We start from the raw sequence: 12,556 nt of genomic DNA, 5'->3' as shown, positions 1-12,556 counted from the left end.
TTTTTTATTTGTTAGACTATGATGATTTTTTTTTATTAAACATTTTAGAAATTTGTTTAAAATTTCTAATTATATTATTATATTATTAAATATATTAATATATTTTATATTATAATTATATTATAATATAAAATATTAATATATTTATTATTTTTTATATTATATTTAATATATTTTTATATTATAATTATATTATTAAATACGGGAATAATTGCTTATTTCAATTACCGTATACACATAAATTCGGAAATTGACATTAAGTAATTTACTTCTTGTCGAGTTGCTTTGGAGTTTGCAGGGGTACATTCTTTAATAATTAACGAAAAGATTTTCTCGTAATAGGGGTGTAATAGATTTTTCCTATCTAATTTTAGTCTCAAATAAAGAGAACTTTGCGACTTTGTTTAAAACTTGCTTTGAAGTTAAAAACTGCCTCCACACTTTCTTACAACTTGATGCTCTTCAAGAGAAAGCACTTTCTTTCTTAACTACTAAAATATACGCAAGTGTAGTCGTCAAGATCTTAATTACGTACAAAAATTTCGCGCGACGAACGAACTACGTTTTTTCCGATACGAACTCTTTGAAAAGTCGTTGGATTCATTTTTCTACAGAAATATGATATACTCCCTTCTCCTTCATTTCTATATTTACAATGCAATACAAGTAATACACCAAATTAATATAATTTTCTGTTAACGAAATAAATTTTATTAATGCAAACTTTTTGCGTGCGCGCCTTTTTCTTTAATCCTTTTATTTTCTCTCGAGACTCGAGTTCCCATTATTTGTATCTCTAAGGGATTAAAGTTTTTGTTACATTGGCCATTTCGTTGTTAATCGTGCACTTGCGACGCGAGCGTATGCCGATCAATATGAAAATGAGAAAAATAAAGATGAAAAGAGCGGTCGACCGTGCAATCTGTGTCGACTATGTTAAATCGAGCATTAGCGATTATGCATAACACATTGCTGTTTATAGATTGATCGATCGTTATTAATTACGCTCCAAGGAAGACACGTGGCTTGTCTCCGTATATGCTTACCGGCAGAATATTGGACCTTGAAAATACTTGTCACGGCATATCATATTATTAAACCTCGCATATCGATCTGTAGATATAATACATTAAAGTATAATATTTTTTTCGGAGTTTTTATTTGACAATTATAAATATATGCACTACTCTTTTCTTCTTATTTATTTAATTTTCTTAATTTTCTCGTGTATCGTAAATGTATTAAAACATAAATTAAACATTTCTAACTGAAGCTAATAGTGTACGAATATAGAAAATGAAATTTTGCAAACACAATCTTCTATCATACTTTCATAAAGGAGGATTATAGAGTATTAAGTTCGATGATCTTGATTAATGTATACTTGATCAGAAAAATCCTTATCCGGCATGATCAATGCAGCGATTCGTCATTCATGTTGGAAACTATGAAATTTAACAAAATGTAACGAGGTACATTCCGGAAAATGTTTATTTCTATCGTGACAACGCTATTTACGTGATATCATTTATAGTAGTTAAACGTGTTATCGTCACGCTGCTTATTCGACAAGGTCGCCTCAGCTAATCATACGTTTCTAACGGCGATGAATGGCGATCGTCGATCAGAAGAGGGTCCGACGAGCAAAGGAGACTCTCTCTTTTTCGTTCTCCGTACATATACATATAATGTCTATCCATTTCCAGTGTCCGTTTCTCGGCCCGTCCACGATCGCCGATCCGCTATTATGTCCCGCGTGAATGGCAGTTTGAAAGAAGCCACTCCCGAGCGGCCATTTTCCGCGAACAAAGGCAGTACCTATTCCAAGGCCGATTCCTTTCTTTCTTTTTTTTTCTTTTTTCATATCAATTTCATCGCCGGCTTTAATTCGGTCTCATTGCAGCCGCTTTGTCCGCGCGCCCCCGGGTCATCGCCTTAATCGGTCGTACCGAGAGCGATAGATAATACAAAAAAAGATTTTGCTATATTGCCGAGATATTACATTTTTATTCTTTCTGTTTCAGGTACGTTTCATGACTACAATCTTCGTGGACGTTCTCCAATGCCGGTAAGTCACATCGAGACCTTAGACAATCGTTTTACGATTTAACAAATCGCCGATACTTTTATTTTACTTGTATATCTTTTTACTTTTATATGCATTGAGTGCATGAATGTTTCTTCATTGGAGAAAATAATACATTTAATTTTGTCAAATTTTTGAAAAAGATATGTTACATATCAATTTTGTGTGTTGGATCTGTTAACTAAATATTATATCATATTCTAAATTCTTTTCTTCTTTTTGGCTTCCCTCCGAAAGTTAGTCTTCGCAGTTTAGATCTCTATATTATTCTCGACTTTACTTTATTCCACCCTCGTTCGTTTTCCGAAATCTCCACGAAAGCGAGGGCGTTCTCGCCACTTCCCGGACTCTCCCCGGACTCTCCTCGTCGAAGATCGAGAAAACGAATTCGAGATTCTGTCCGGGACGCTTAGATTTAACGCTCAGCCTCGCGCGTTGATATAGACATATACGATCGGAGGAACAATGACGACGACGGGCGCGGAAGCCGCGAAGTAACGGGGCGCCGAAAAATAACGATAAATTCGTCGACGGGGATGGGCGGGCGGGCGGACGAAGCTCGTGTTTACCAATCTCCGCGAGTATTCCGCGTGCACCCGGTAGAATAAATCACTCACAGAGGGGGGAATAGGAGAAGGAGGAGGCCATGCGATCCCACCTACCCCGTAGATCATCGGTAACGATCGGCGTGAAAAACCGGGGAAACCCAGTCTGGGAGTAGCGCCCTTTCCGGATGAAGGAAGCACGAAATTCATCGGCGATTCCACCGGCGACGCTTCCGCCGATATTTCCTCATTACACAATAGCGAGGGCAACTTGGGAGACGGGAGGGGGAGGTAAAGATCCGAGAGAAGGAGGGATGCGGATGAGTAGCGCGGGACAAGAGCTTGCGAGATTGTCGATCAGACTGATTGTCCTACGACGAGAAGGATTTTTTCGAGAAATCTCTAAGTCGATCTGAAGAGATTACGGACTCTCTCTCTCTCTCTCTCTCTCTCTCTCTCGAGGAAAATGAAGGGCGGGTAGAGCGAGGATAGTTGTATAGAATGCGAAGAGAATTGTGAGCGTATGCGACGATAAATTGAGATAAAAATAAATCATCGAGGGACGAGAGAGATTAGACTTTATGGATAATTTAATTCTTCTCTCTTTGTGTGTTGCTTAAAAAAAAAACTTTTCTACTGCAACACAGTAATATAAATCATACTATTATTAGTTGTATGGCGTTTTAAAAAATATCATTGCGTCTTTTACTTATGAATGCTTTGATTATGATATATATATTTTCAAATCGAGTTTCGAAGATGATAAAATTTGAATAAAAGATGTTATAAATATGCCGCTGTCATCCCAACCCGTTAGATAATTTCTTTTCATATATATGTGCGTGTCTCTACGTAGATACAAATACATGGGTATGCATACGCACTAATAATATCGCTAGGGGACGTGATGCACGAACCATAAAGCAATTGCTCCTATTATTTCCGGACATTGTACGATTCTCGTCTCGTTTTCGCTCGGTTGATTTTCCTCGAACAAGCGCGAGAAATCCAACCGTACGCTTTATGCGCCAAAAGCGATATGTTACAATTTTTTTACGAATAATTTCGCGTTTACAATTATTGAAAAAAATTGAAAATTTTTCACGTCAAAACATTGCATCTTCGACAAAAATTTATCATAACATTATAGCAAAATATCATAATAATAGAGTCTTCTTATATCAAGGCCTCTTGGAATCTAAATGAATGAAAGAATATTTATTTAATAATTACACACGCGCAGCAATGCAATCAGCGTCACTTGAAAATCACCCTCGATACTAAACGTGACTTCAATTGTGGCAGCGGGATGTTAGATATGAATGTGGAATGAATGTAAAACGTGTGCCGTCGACGAGCCGGGCATGTCCGCGCGCTGAACATCTGCTGACGGATCTAAAATGAGCAGCCCCCGTGTCTCGAGCACAGGAAGCGCGGAGCTAATGATTCGGCCTAACTCGAAACAAATGTCGCTCATCTCGACAGTAATCGGCTAAAGCGCGTTCCGTCCTCTGGCGATAAATTTGGCAGTAAATTGTCGCGTTAACCGTAACGTAACGTGTTGCTTTAAACGTTCGGGCGTTGTGCAGGTGCGGCTGACACTTCGTTGCGCTCGCTACGAAGGTCGTTTCACGCTGCCTGACATCTTTGGTTTTTATTAAATTCGGCGATATGGCGGGAGGGGGGAGGGGGGATGGGGGGGGGAGGGAAGAACCTGAAGAAGATAGATATATGTAAGAGATACATACCGAAAAAGATTGTTTCTAATTATCCTAGAGTTTCACTTTTATTATTATTTAAAAAATGTTATAATAATTTATTATAGCATTTCTTTTTGCTTAGCTTCAACATCTATACGAGTTACGAATTACATATACTGCGAGAAAGTTTATTGATTGCAACGTAATAAAAATATTTAATAGCTGAAAAATCGTGCGACGATTAAATATGTTTGAAGTTTTAATTAACGGAATTATCGAACATTTATTTTTATTTTATTTCCTCGTGTCTTTTTATTAGTCGAAATTTTTCAGATATTTTGAAACATAAATATCTCTCGTTCTCCGGATATTACTCTGCGAAAACGTCAATTACATAGAATGCTAAATTGGCGCGCAATTTTGATATCGAATTTCAACGATAACCGGGCACGTACCCACGTGAGACAGAGTAGAATATCGCTGAATGAATATTTATGTATGGATAGTGAATAGCGCGCAGAGAGAAAGAGAGCTATATAATTCACACCCGTTGTACGGACTAGTCTGATGTATTCGAAAAAGAGATATCGATTCATCAATATTTATGAACGTACAAAAACGTGAACGTGATAAAGAATCTTTTGAACGGCGGAGTAACGTAAGTTACGCTTTAACCGAAACCAGTGTAAAATTATATAATAGTGTAGTAACTTAACGTGGTAAAGACTTAATCGATTATATTGACTACCATATATGATGTATGAATTACATATAAATTGACGCGATATTATTGCGATAATTTTTTAATATTTATGAAAATCATATAATCTCATTGACTCTCTTTAGAATAATCATCGAAAAAAAGAAAAAAAAAAAGAAATTAACTTGGCATAGAAAATCCAATCTGATTAAAACTGGATTGGATTGAAACGTGACTTTAGCTTCTGAATTGGACGTGACGGGAACGTGAAATGATCGAAATTTTATAGCTCTTACAAACCAACCGGTCCATCATGAGCCGGCGAGAGAAATTCTCGAGAGAGAATTTTCATCGCGATATTCATTCGTTCTGGTTATGTGACTAGAATTGTCTGTCATTTCTACGCATCGCGTGTTCGTAAATTTTTCTGTTATATCTCGCCAATCTCTCCTAATGGATTAAAAAAAAAAAAAAAAAAAAATTATTCGGCGCATATGATCGTTGAAACATAAGCAACAAGAGGTTTCCAATCACTCTTTTTCACATTAATGAAGTATATAAATTTTGTGTACAAAATAACAAATACAAACTTTTAAAAAACAAATACAAAATATTATAAGTTTCAAAATTATTATTTTATTTGAATAAATTTTATATTTATCAAGTATATTTAAAATATTTATTGACTTTCTTATGCGTGTATGAATATTTTTCTTTCTTTGAAAAATAATCAAGAAAGTGTGAGATAATATACGATAAATTTAAATAAATTTAAGATTGCTTGAAGAGAGAAACACTATTAATATTATTATTCATTCCAAAGTGCCTAATCGTCGTTTCTTTGAAAGCGATATTTCAAGGTTGACCTGATTTATTTAGGCTGACATGCGTGTCGCCTTCGCATCCACCCTTTCCTGCTCAAATTAGACATAAAAAATTCTGCTTGCGTGAGAAATAGAGAGAGAGAGAGAAAGAGAAATGTCATTAATTTAACCCGAAGTTTTTTACACGAAGAATATAATATCTTATTCTGTTCCGAATTGTGATGATTGCTATGCATTTTGATTGTTGTTGCTATTGTGCAATTGTTACTTATATAGATATGTTTCCTATGAAAGTAATTATGAACGTGTATTCTTCAGGAAACGATGCAAGAATCAATCAGTGATAAAACTGTCATCAATTATAAAATTATTTTTGCAAAAGTAGCAAGTAATCTCTTCTCCAATATTAATATTATATAATTAATTTTGATTCCAAGTTTTGTTTATTAATTCATTTGCTTATTAATTTATATTGAATAATATATTACAATTATATTTTTCGTTAAACAAAAACTTAAATTTAAAAAAAAAAAGATAAAAAATATAGTCTTCACTTATTAAAAATTTACATAATTAATAACATTTAATAACAATTATATATGATTAATTAATAACAACGATATCCTAAATCACACTTGCGTGTGGTTTAGCAGAATCTAATTATATTATAATATTTCGCTAAACTTTTCGCGCAAAGTTATGGCGCGGATTCCGCAGCACTCGTTAACGGGCAGTTTTGCACATGTGCCTTTCGCAGAGTTCGGTTCAACGCACGGAACTCTGCGAAATTTATAACCGGCGTCACGGCCGCAGGAAGACAAGATCGCGAGACCGCAAGGGATGACGGGGGGAAAAAAGAGTACGCCAGAGACGCAAAAGAAAAGTGATGTCGCTTTTGCATGTACGAGCGGTTAATTTACGTCGCGTAAAATATACGTTTCGATTTGTCGCGGGGTGCGAAAGCGACCGGTCACGTCGTCGGCCACGTGTCCACGTTCTGTCACAGAGTGACACTCGCCGCACGAGTGCAATGATGCACTGGTTAAATCTTACGCATATAAGATGTGATAGATATAAAATTGTGATTTTTTTTTTTTTTTTTTTTTTTTCAAATGTGTTATTCTTCATTTTTGAAATATCGACTGTGATTGATTGAATCACTTCAGCCATGGTATTTTGATTATAGAGGATTAAGCGATAGCCTCGATTTATATTGAAAATGAAAATGGAGATCGGCGGACATTGAAGGGACGCGTTTTCTCGAGAAACTCGATATCGGCACAAACGTTCTCTCTTTCGGGATTAAAAAGTTACTGAATAACCTGCTCGATCACGAGCTTCCGTCACGCTGTCGACGTCTGGCGGCTCGAAAAGCGGGAGAGAGGAACGATGGATGGTGGCCGGCTGGTTCGTTCAATATACTTTTCTTTTTTTTTCCCTTTTTTTTTTATTTCTGTTGCCCGGCTAACGGGACAATGCTTTAAAGGCATGTCGGCCACCAGCCCCTTCTCCTCCTCTCCTACCTTTTCGCTATCTCCGTCGAAATTGGAATCTGTCGCATCGTCGACAAAAGTCTACACGTCGCCGAGTCGCAAAGCAATGGACAGATAATGCAGGGCTTCGTGAAAAATAAAAACGATCGAATCATATCGGCATGCATGACCGCAGCGGAAACATTCATCTTTCTTTCTCTTATTATTCTCGATAATTTGTCGTTTTCTTTCGCTATTTCGTGTCTTTTTGCGATTGAGCAGCCACCTTACACATTTTCAATATTCCGCAAAGTATCACATGGGATAGTTCCAAGTAAGCGGCGCAGTTGTTTATACATTTATAATAATCAGTATATTCCATTAATAATGACATTTTCGTAAATAAAATTAATTAAGAGATCTATAAAAAAATTTCACTCTGTGTAAACTAAACAGTAATATAAAAAGACTTTCAAACTTTCGCACGCAAATTATATATGAACATACGTATAACGTATATTAATATATGTATATATATCTTTTTCTGATGAATTTATCTGCAAAAGTGATAAAATTGGAGACAATAATTAAGAGATATCATTGTTATTCTGCCTATCTGTAAAATTGATAAAATGCATCATCAATTATCGCTATATATCTCTTCGACTCTCCCTTTTATCTGTCTTATCTGTCTTACTTTGCGCAAGTAAATGAGAAGATAAATCGCAAATGAGTTAATTCCCGCCAGTGCATTTGTTGCGCTCGACTTTATGATGCATTAACGCGCGAACGTCACCGTACCATGCTTTGCCTGCCGCCGTGAGCTGCAATTTATTATCTTCTATTTATATTTCAATTAATATTAGTCAAATTTTAATTAAATCTTGCCGCTTAAAAATTTCATTGGCGGCAGAAGAAAGGATAGTGAGTGATAATGAAACGTTGACTACGTGAAAAAGAAAAAAAAAAGGTACGCGTACATGTATAACTATCGTAAATTGCAATTCAGTTAATAAATATATATTTGTAAGATAATAATATATGATATATATGTATAATGTTTATAAGATTAAAAGAGTGCGCGCGCGCGCGAAAAGAAAAATGAATTTTTATAGAGAAAGCATAAAAAAAAAAAAAAATTCTCTGCAATGTTATTATCGAAGAACAAAAAAAAACCAGATTTCTTTTTACTTCAAAAAATTCTGAATTCTTTTTTTCATGTCTCATATAATCTTTAACTCTCGTGTATATACGCCATAGATGAAAATATTCGCGCGTACTAATTTCGGTGACAGTACGCGATGTGCATCGTTTCAACACGTGCGTAACTACTACGCACGTCTGCGCTTTGATGTGCTCTCTTCTCATTGACTTCGAATGAAAGGTCGTCGAAAGGTTCTCTTCCCTTCAACGAAATAATCATGCGCATCAAGGATTTTCCGCGTAATTATCTTGACGATTAACCGTGCACGAGCGCGGCCACCATATGGAATTAATTCTATTCCTTCTCCCCGCCCCCCCCCCCCCCCCTGTGTTACTGCCGGATGAAAACAACGCGCCGGCGCGCGCGAAAATGGCCGAGAATAGGCGCCATAATTGCGACTGATAAAGTCATTTCGGGATTAATTTTGTCGGGGAGAATTCGAAACCGAGCCACTATACTCGATTATTTATCATTTAACTTCGGGATTTATAGTTTTTGTAGAGTCTCAGTTCTTTACTATTTTAACGCGCGTATTATTTTCCCAATTTTTAATCACGTTTTGTAAAAATTTTCTCTCCGACAGGTTCGACAATCGCTCGCTCGTTTCGGACAATTAACAAGCATCTCTCTCTCTCTCTCTCTCTCTCTCTCTCTCTGCGGTGTCGCTACGGCGAATTGTCAATTTGGCGACATTCCCGATTTTCGCGAATTGGAAAATTCGAGTTACGTCGTTTTCCCACGCCATTTGCGGCGATAATATGCAGCTCGTATTGCCGGGTCCGTCACATACGCATTGAATTGCCGTTGTCGCATTGCATCGGCATTGCGAAAATTTTATCGTTGATCGATCGAGCATGACCAATGCGCCTAATTATCGCACACTAATGAGTCGTACAAAATCGATCGTGTTACCAATACACGTCGGAGATTGTACTGAATCAGATGGTAAGAGGGAGAAGGGGAAAGGAGATTCACAGGAAAAGGGCGCGGCATATAGGATGGAACGATAATTGTTTATGTAGGGCGATAGCGTCTAATATTCTACTTTTGTACAAAATAAAATTCATTTATTAATGGCGAAAATGGTACAGACTATTGCGATCTTTTCTCTCTCTCTCTCTCTCTCTCTCTCTCTCTCTCTCTCTCTCTACGACATGTAATAAAAATAATATAAAAGTCTCATCATTTTTATTATTAATAGTAGATGATTTATGTATTCTCTATGAAGAAAAATAATTGTTATGCGAGGAAGATTGAAAGAGATATAATGTTGTATTTGTTTGAAAGAAAAATTTTAAATCTGGCCGCATATCTGACAAGGGGACGGGAACGACGAGAGATGAAAGAAGAAAGATCGTCGTCTGCACAGTCAAAGGGAAGGCGCGAGCTCGATTGCTTGCTAAACCGGAATATTCACACGAGGCATTATCCTGCTAACGATCCTATTAATAAAAAATCCCACGCGCGCGCATCGTCAGTGAAGGTATTTTTTTTTCCTTTACTCCGTTTTCTTCCTTTGTTGCATTTGTAAAGATGACGTATCAGATCTCGACGAGAAACGAAAACAGAGCGAGGATGACTCGGACAGATGGTGAATTATTAGTTTAATAAACTTACGGGCGTTAAGTAAAAGGGGAGAGTCTTTCACCAAGGGCTATGCAATAACGTGTAATGACGTTATACGCAAAGAAAATCGCGCTCGTTTCGCGATCAACGTTGGTGAGCACGCTCCTCTACTTTTTTTTTCCTTTTTCCCTTCTTAACCACTTCTGTCGCTCCTTCGCCCCTTTTTTTTATCCGTCTATGCATTTCTTCCTTTCCTTTTCTCTTTGCTTCTCCATCTGCGCCTCTGTCGTGAGAAGATCTCTAGTTATAAAGTCTCTTTTACTCGACGCTTTTAAATGGTTAAACGGGAGGAAAAGTTGGCAAGGGACGATCTAAAGAGATGATAATTGGAGAGGTTAACATCCAGCTATGATTATCGAAGGATCTAAGAAAATGCGATGTAAATGACGCCGCAATCGAATCAACACTTTCGCTGCAGATTAGAACCTTCCAAAGGATATAACGAATTCGCGGATCGATAGATCTCTGATTATCCAATTTATTGACTATTTTATTAATCATCCGCATTAGCCAACAGAACCAATATCTATCACATTTCGAATTTCATGCATTTTTTTATAATATTAAACAATATTTTAAAGATGTATAGGTATATATATAGAACTATAGCTCTATACATTTTACGTTATATTGCATTATTAAATATTGAAGATGCTTAGCAAAGAATGAAAAAAGATACTTTTTTGGAATTAAAAATAAAAGCAAATCTCTTAAAATTTTTTTGCATACATGAGAGTTAATATAACACGAACGCTTCGTTGATTTTTGCAAGCGATATATTGTTATTAAAAAAAAAAAAAAAAAAAAAAAGTTTTTTGTCGTACAGTAATTTTTACGCTGCTCGAAATATATGAGAAATTTCGTTCGGCAGCTCGTCCATAATACGATCAATTTTTCGATTCACGGCATATTGTACGATACTAATTACGATTTTACATTTAGCATTTTCATTCCGTTTAGAGGCGAATATTTTTCGCGCCTGTTGAAGTTGGCACTCGAGACTTTTCCGTAGTTTTTCACGACAACTCGTACGACGTTTCGCCTTATTAGGTAATTTCGATCCCTTTTTTTACTTTTTCCGCAGAAATCCGCCGCAGAAAATTAACTCAATAATTACGTTAATAACTTCTCTTCCTTGGATCGAGTTAGAATCGGAATCGGGTAGAAATTAAACCGGTTGAAATCGTTAGTAATTAAAACGGAAAGTTATTCGACGTTTTAATTTGTTTGAGTTGGTGCGGTGGATGTTACTAATCTCAGTTAATTGCGTGTGAAACGATTAATGCTTAATCATCAATCATAATATAAAATTTACGTCTCATTCTGATAAAACTAGAATTAATTAAAATAATTGTAGCATAAAAAAAATTAATCTTTTTTTTTTTATATATATAAATATGACAGTAGAATGTGCTAGAACTATATGCTATCTTATTAATCACTCAATAATTTTATTCTGCATTTATATGTTTGCCGTTTGCTTCAAAAGAGTCGGAAACGCTTTAACGAACATATTGTATATGTTTCTCGATTACTTCATACATTTTAGAAGTGGCTTTCCCAAGTTGGCGGAGATCCGGAAAAAAAATCCCGCCAGTTCGGTCCTCCAGCAATCGTGCAAAATCGCAAAGAAATATGGTTCGCGTATGCGATCACGCGTGCGAGAAACATATCGAAGCTGAAAACGTTTCCTTCCCTTCTAGCATCTCGCAGTCCGGGCACGCCCTCACGTCTCGCGGATGCAAGATGGAGGAGAAAAGGAAGAAGACGTAAGAATAGAGAAACCGGGACTGGAAGTACTCCCGACGTCAAATCGGTCAAGATATAGAAAAATCTATTGAATGAAAAAATATCGGCAAGTCCAACCAACTTGTAACGAGACCGAGCTTTAAATCTCGGCATTTTGACAGTTCTGACAGTAAGCTAGAGGAGCAATAAATTAAATAAAAAACAACATAAGCATTTTTTTATACGAAGAAACATTGTTTTATAAAAAGTAGGAAATAAAAATAATATATATGATTCATTTATTTTAAAAAGCAAGTCATAAATTTTAAAGATATTTTATTTTAAAGGAAGAATTTTAGAGATACTTTTCTCTTTCGTTATGATAAATTTATTATATTTAGAAACTTAAATTAATTTTTATTAGAAACACAATTCGAGCGAGATAGAATCACCATACCTGCGTATATAATGGAATAACATATATCTGTACGTCTCTGTCTTTCTTTTTTATTTAAATATTTTTATCATTTTTGAAAATTTTTTGTCGTTCCTTTATATCATCAACTTTGCGTTTTTATGGCGCGAAACAAACCCCAAATGTCTTTAGACGATGCGTTTCCGATAGCCAACGATTGGTTCGTCTCGCGAATGAACACAAAGGGTACAATGGT

The 12,556-nt window shown here is 36.0% G+C and overlaps 1 protein-coding gene across 3 annotated transcripts in view; it reads left to right on the top strand.

The window, feature by feature from the left end:
• Positions 1 to 12,556, top strand: part of Slip1 (SLo interacting protein 1) — a 167,140-nt gene that overhangs the window by 114,721 nt on the left and 39,863 nt on the right. Inside the window, exon 1 of one of the 3 annotated variants that reach the window (XM_070302496.1) lies at positions 2,045 to 2,068. The exons of the other annotated variants lie outside the window; for them this stretch is intronic. Coding sequence (XP_070158597.1) covers positions 2,063 to 2,068 — 6 coding nt within the window. The 5' untranslated portion in view covers positions 2,045 to 2,062. Of the gene's footprint in view, positions 1 to 2,044; positions 2,069 to 12,556 lie in introns of those variants that run through there. 3 annotated transcript variants of the gene reach the window in all.

Source organism: Polyergus mexicanus, unplaced genomic scaffold, assembly GCF_030449975.1.
Source record: "Polyergus mexicanus isolate NDT 795.1 unplaced genomic scaffold, iyPolMexi1.0 SCAF_1, whole genome shotgun sequence".
In the NCBI taxonomy this organism is placed as follows: domain Eukaryota; kingdom Metazoa; phylum Arthropoda; class Insecta; order Hymenoptera; family Formicidae; genus Polyergus; species Polyergus mexicanus.
This window is presented reverse-complemented; position numbering and strand designations above follow the sequence as displayed.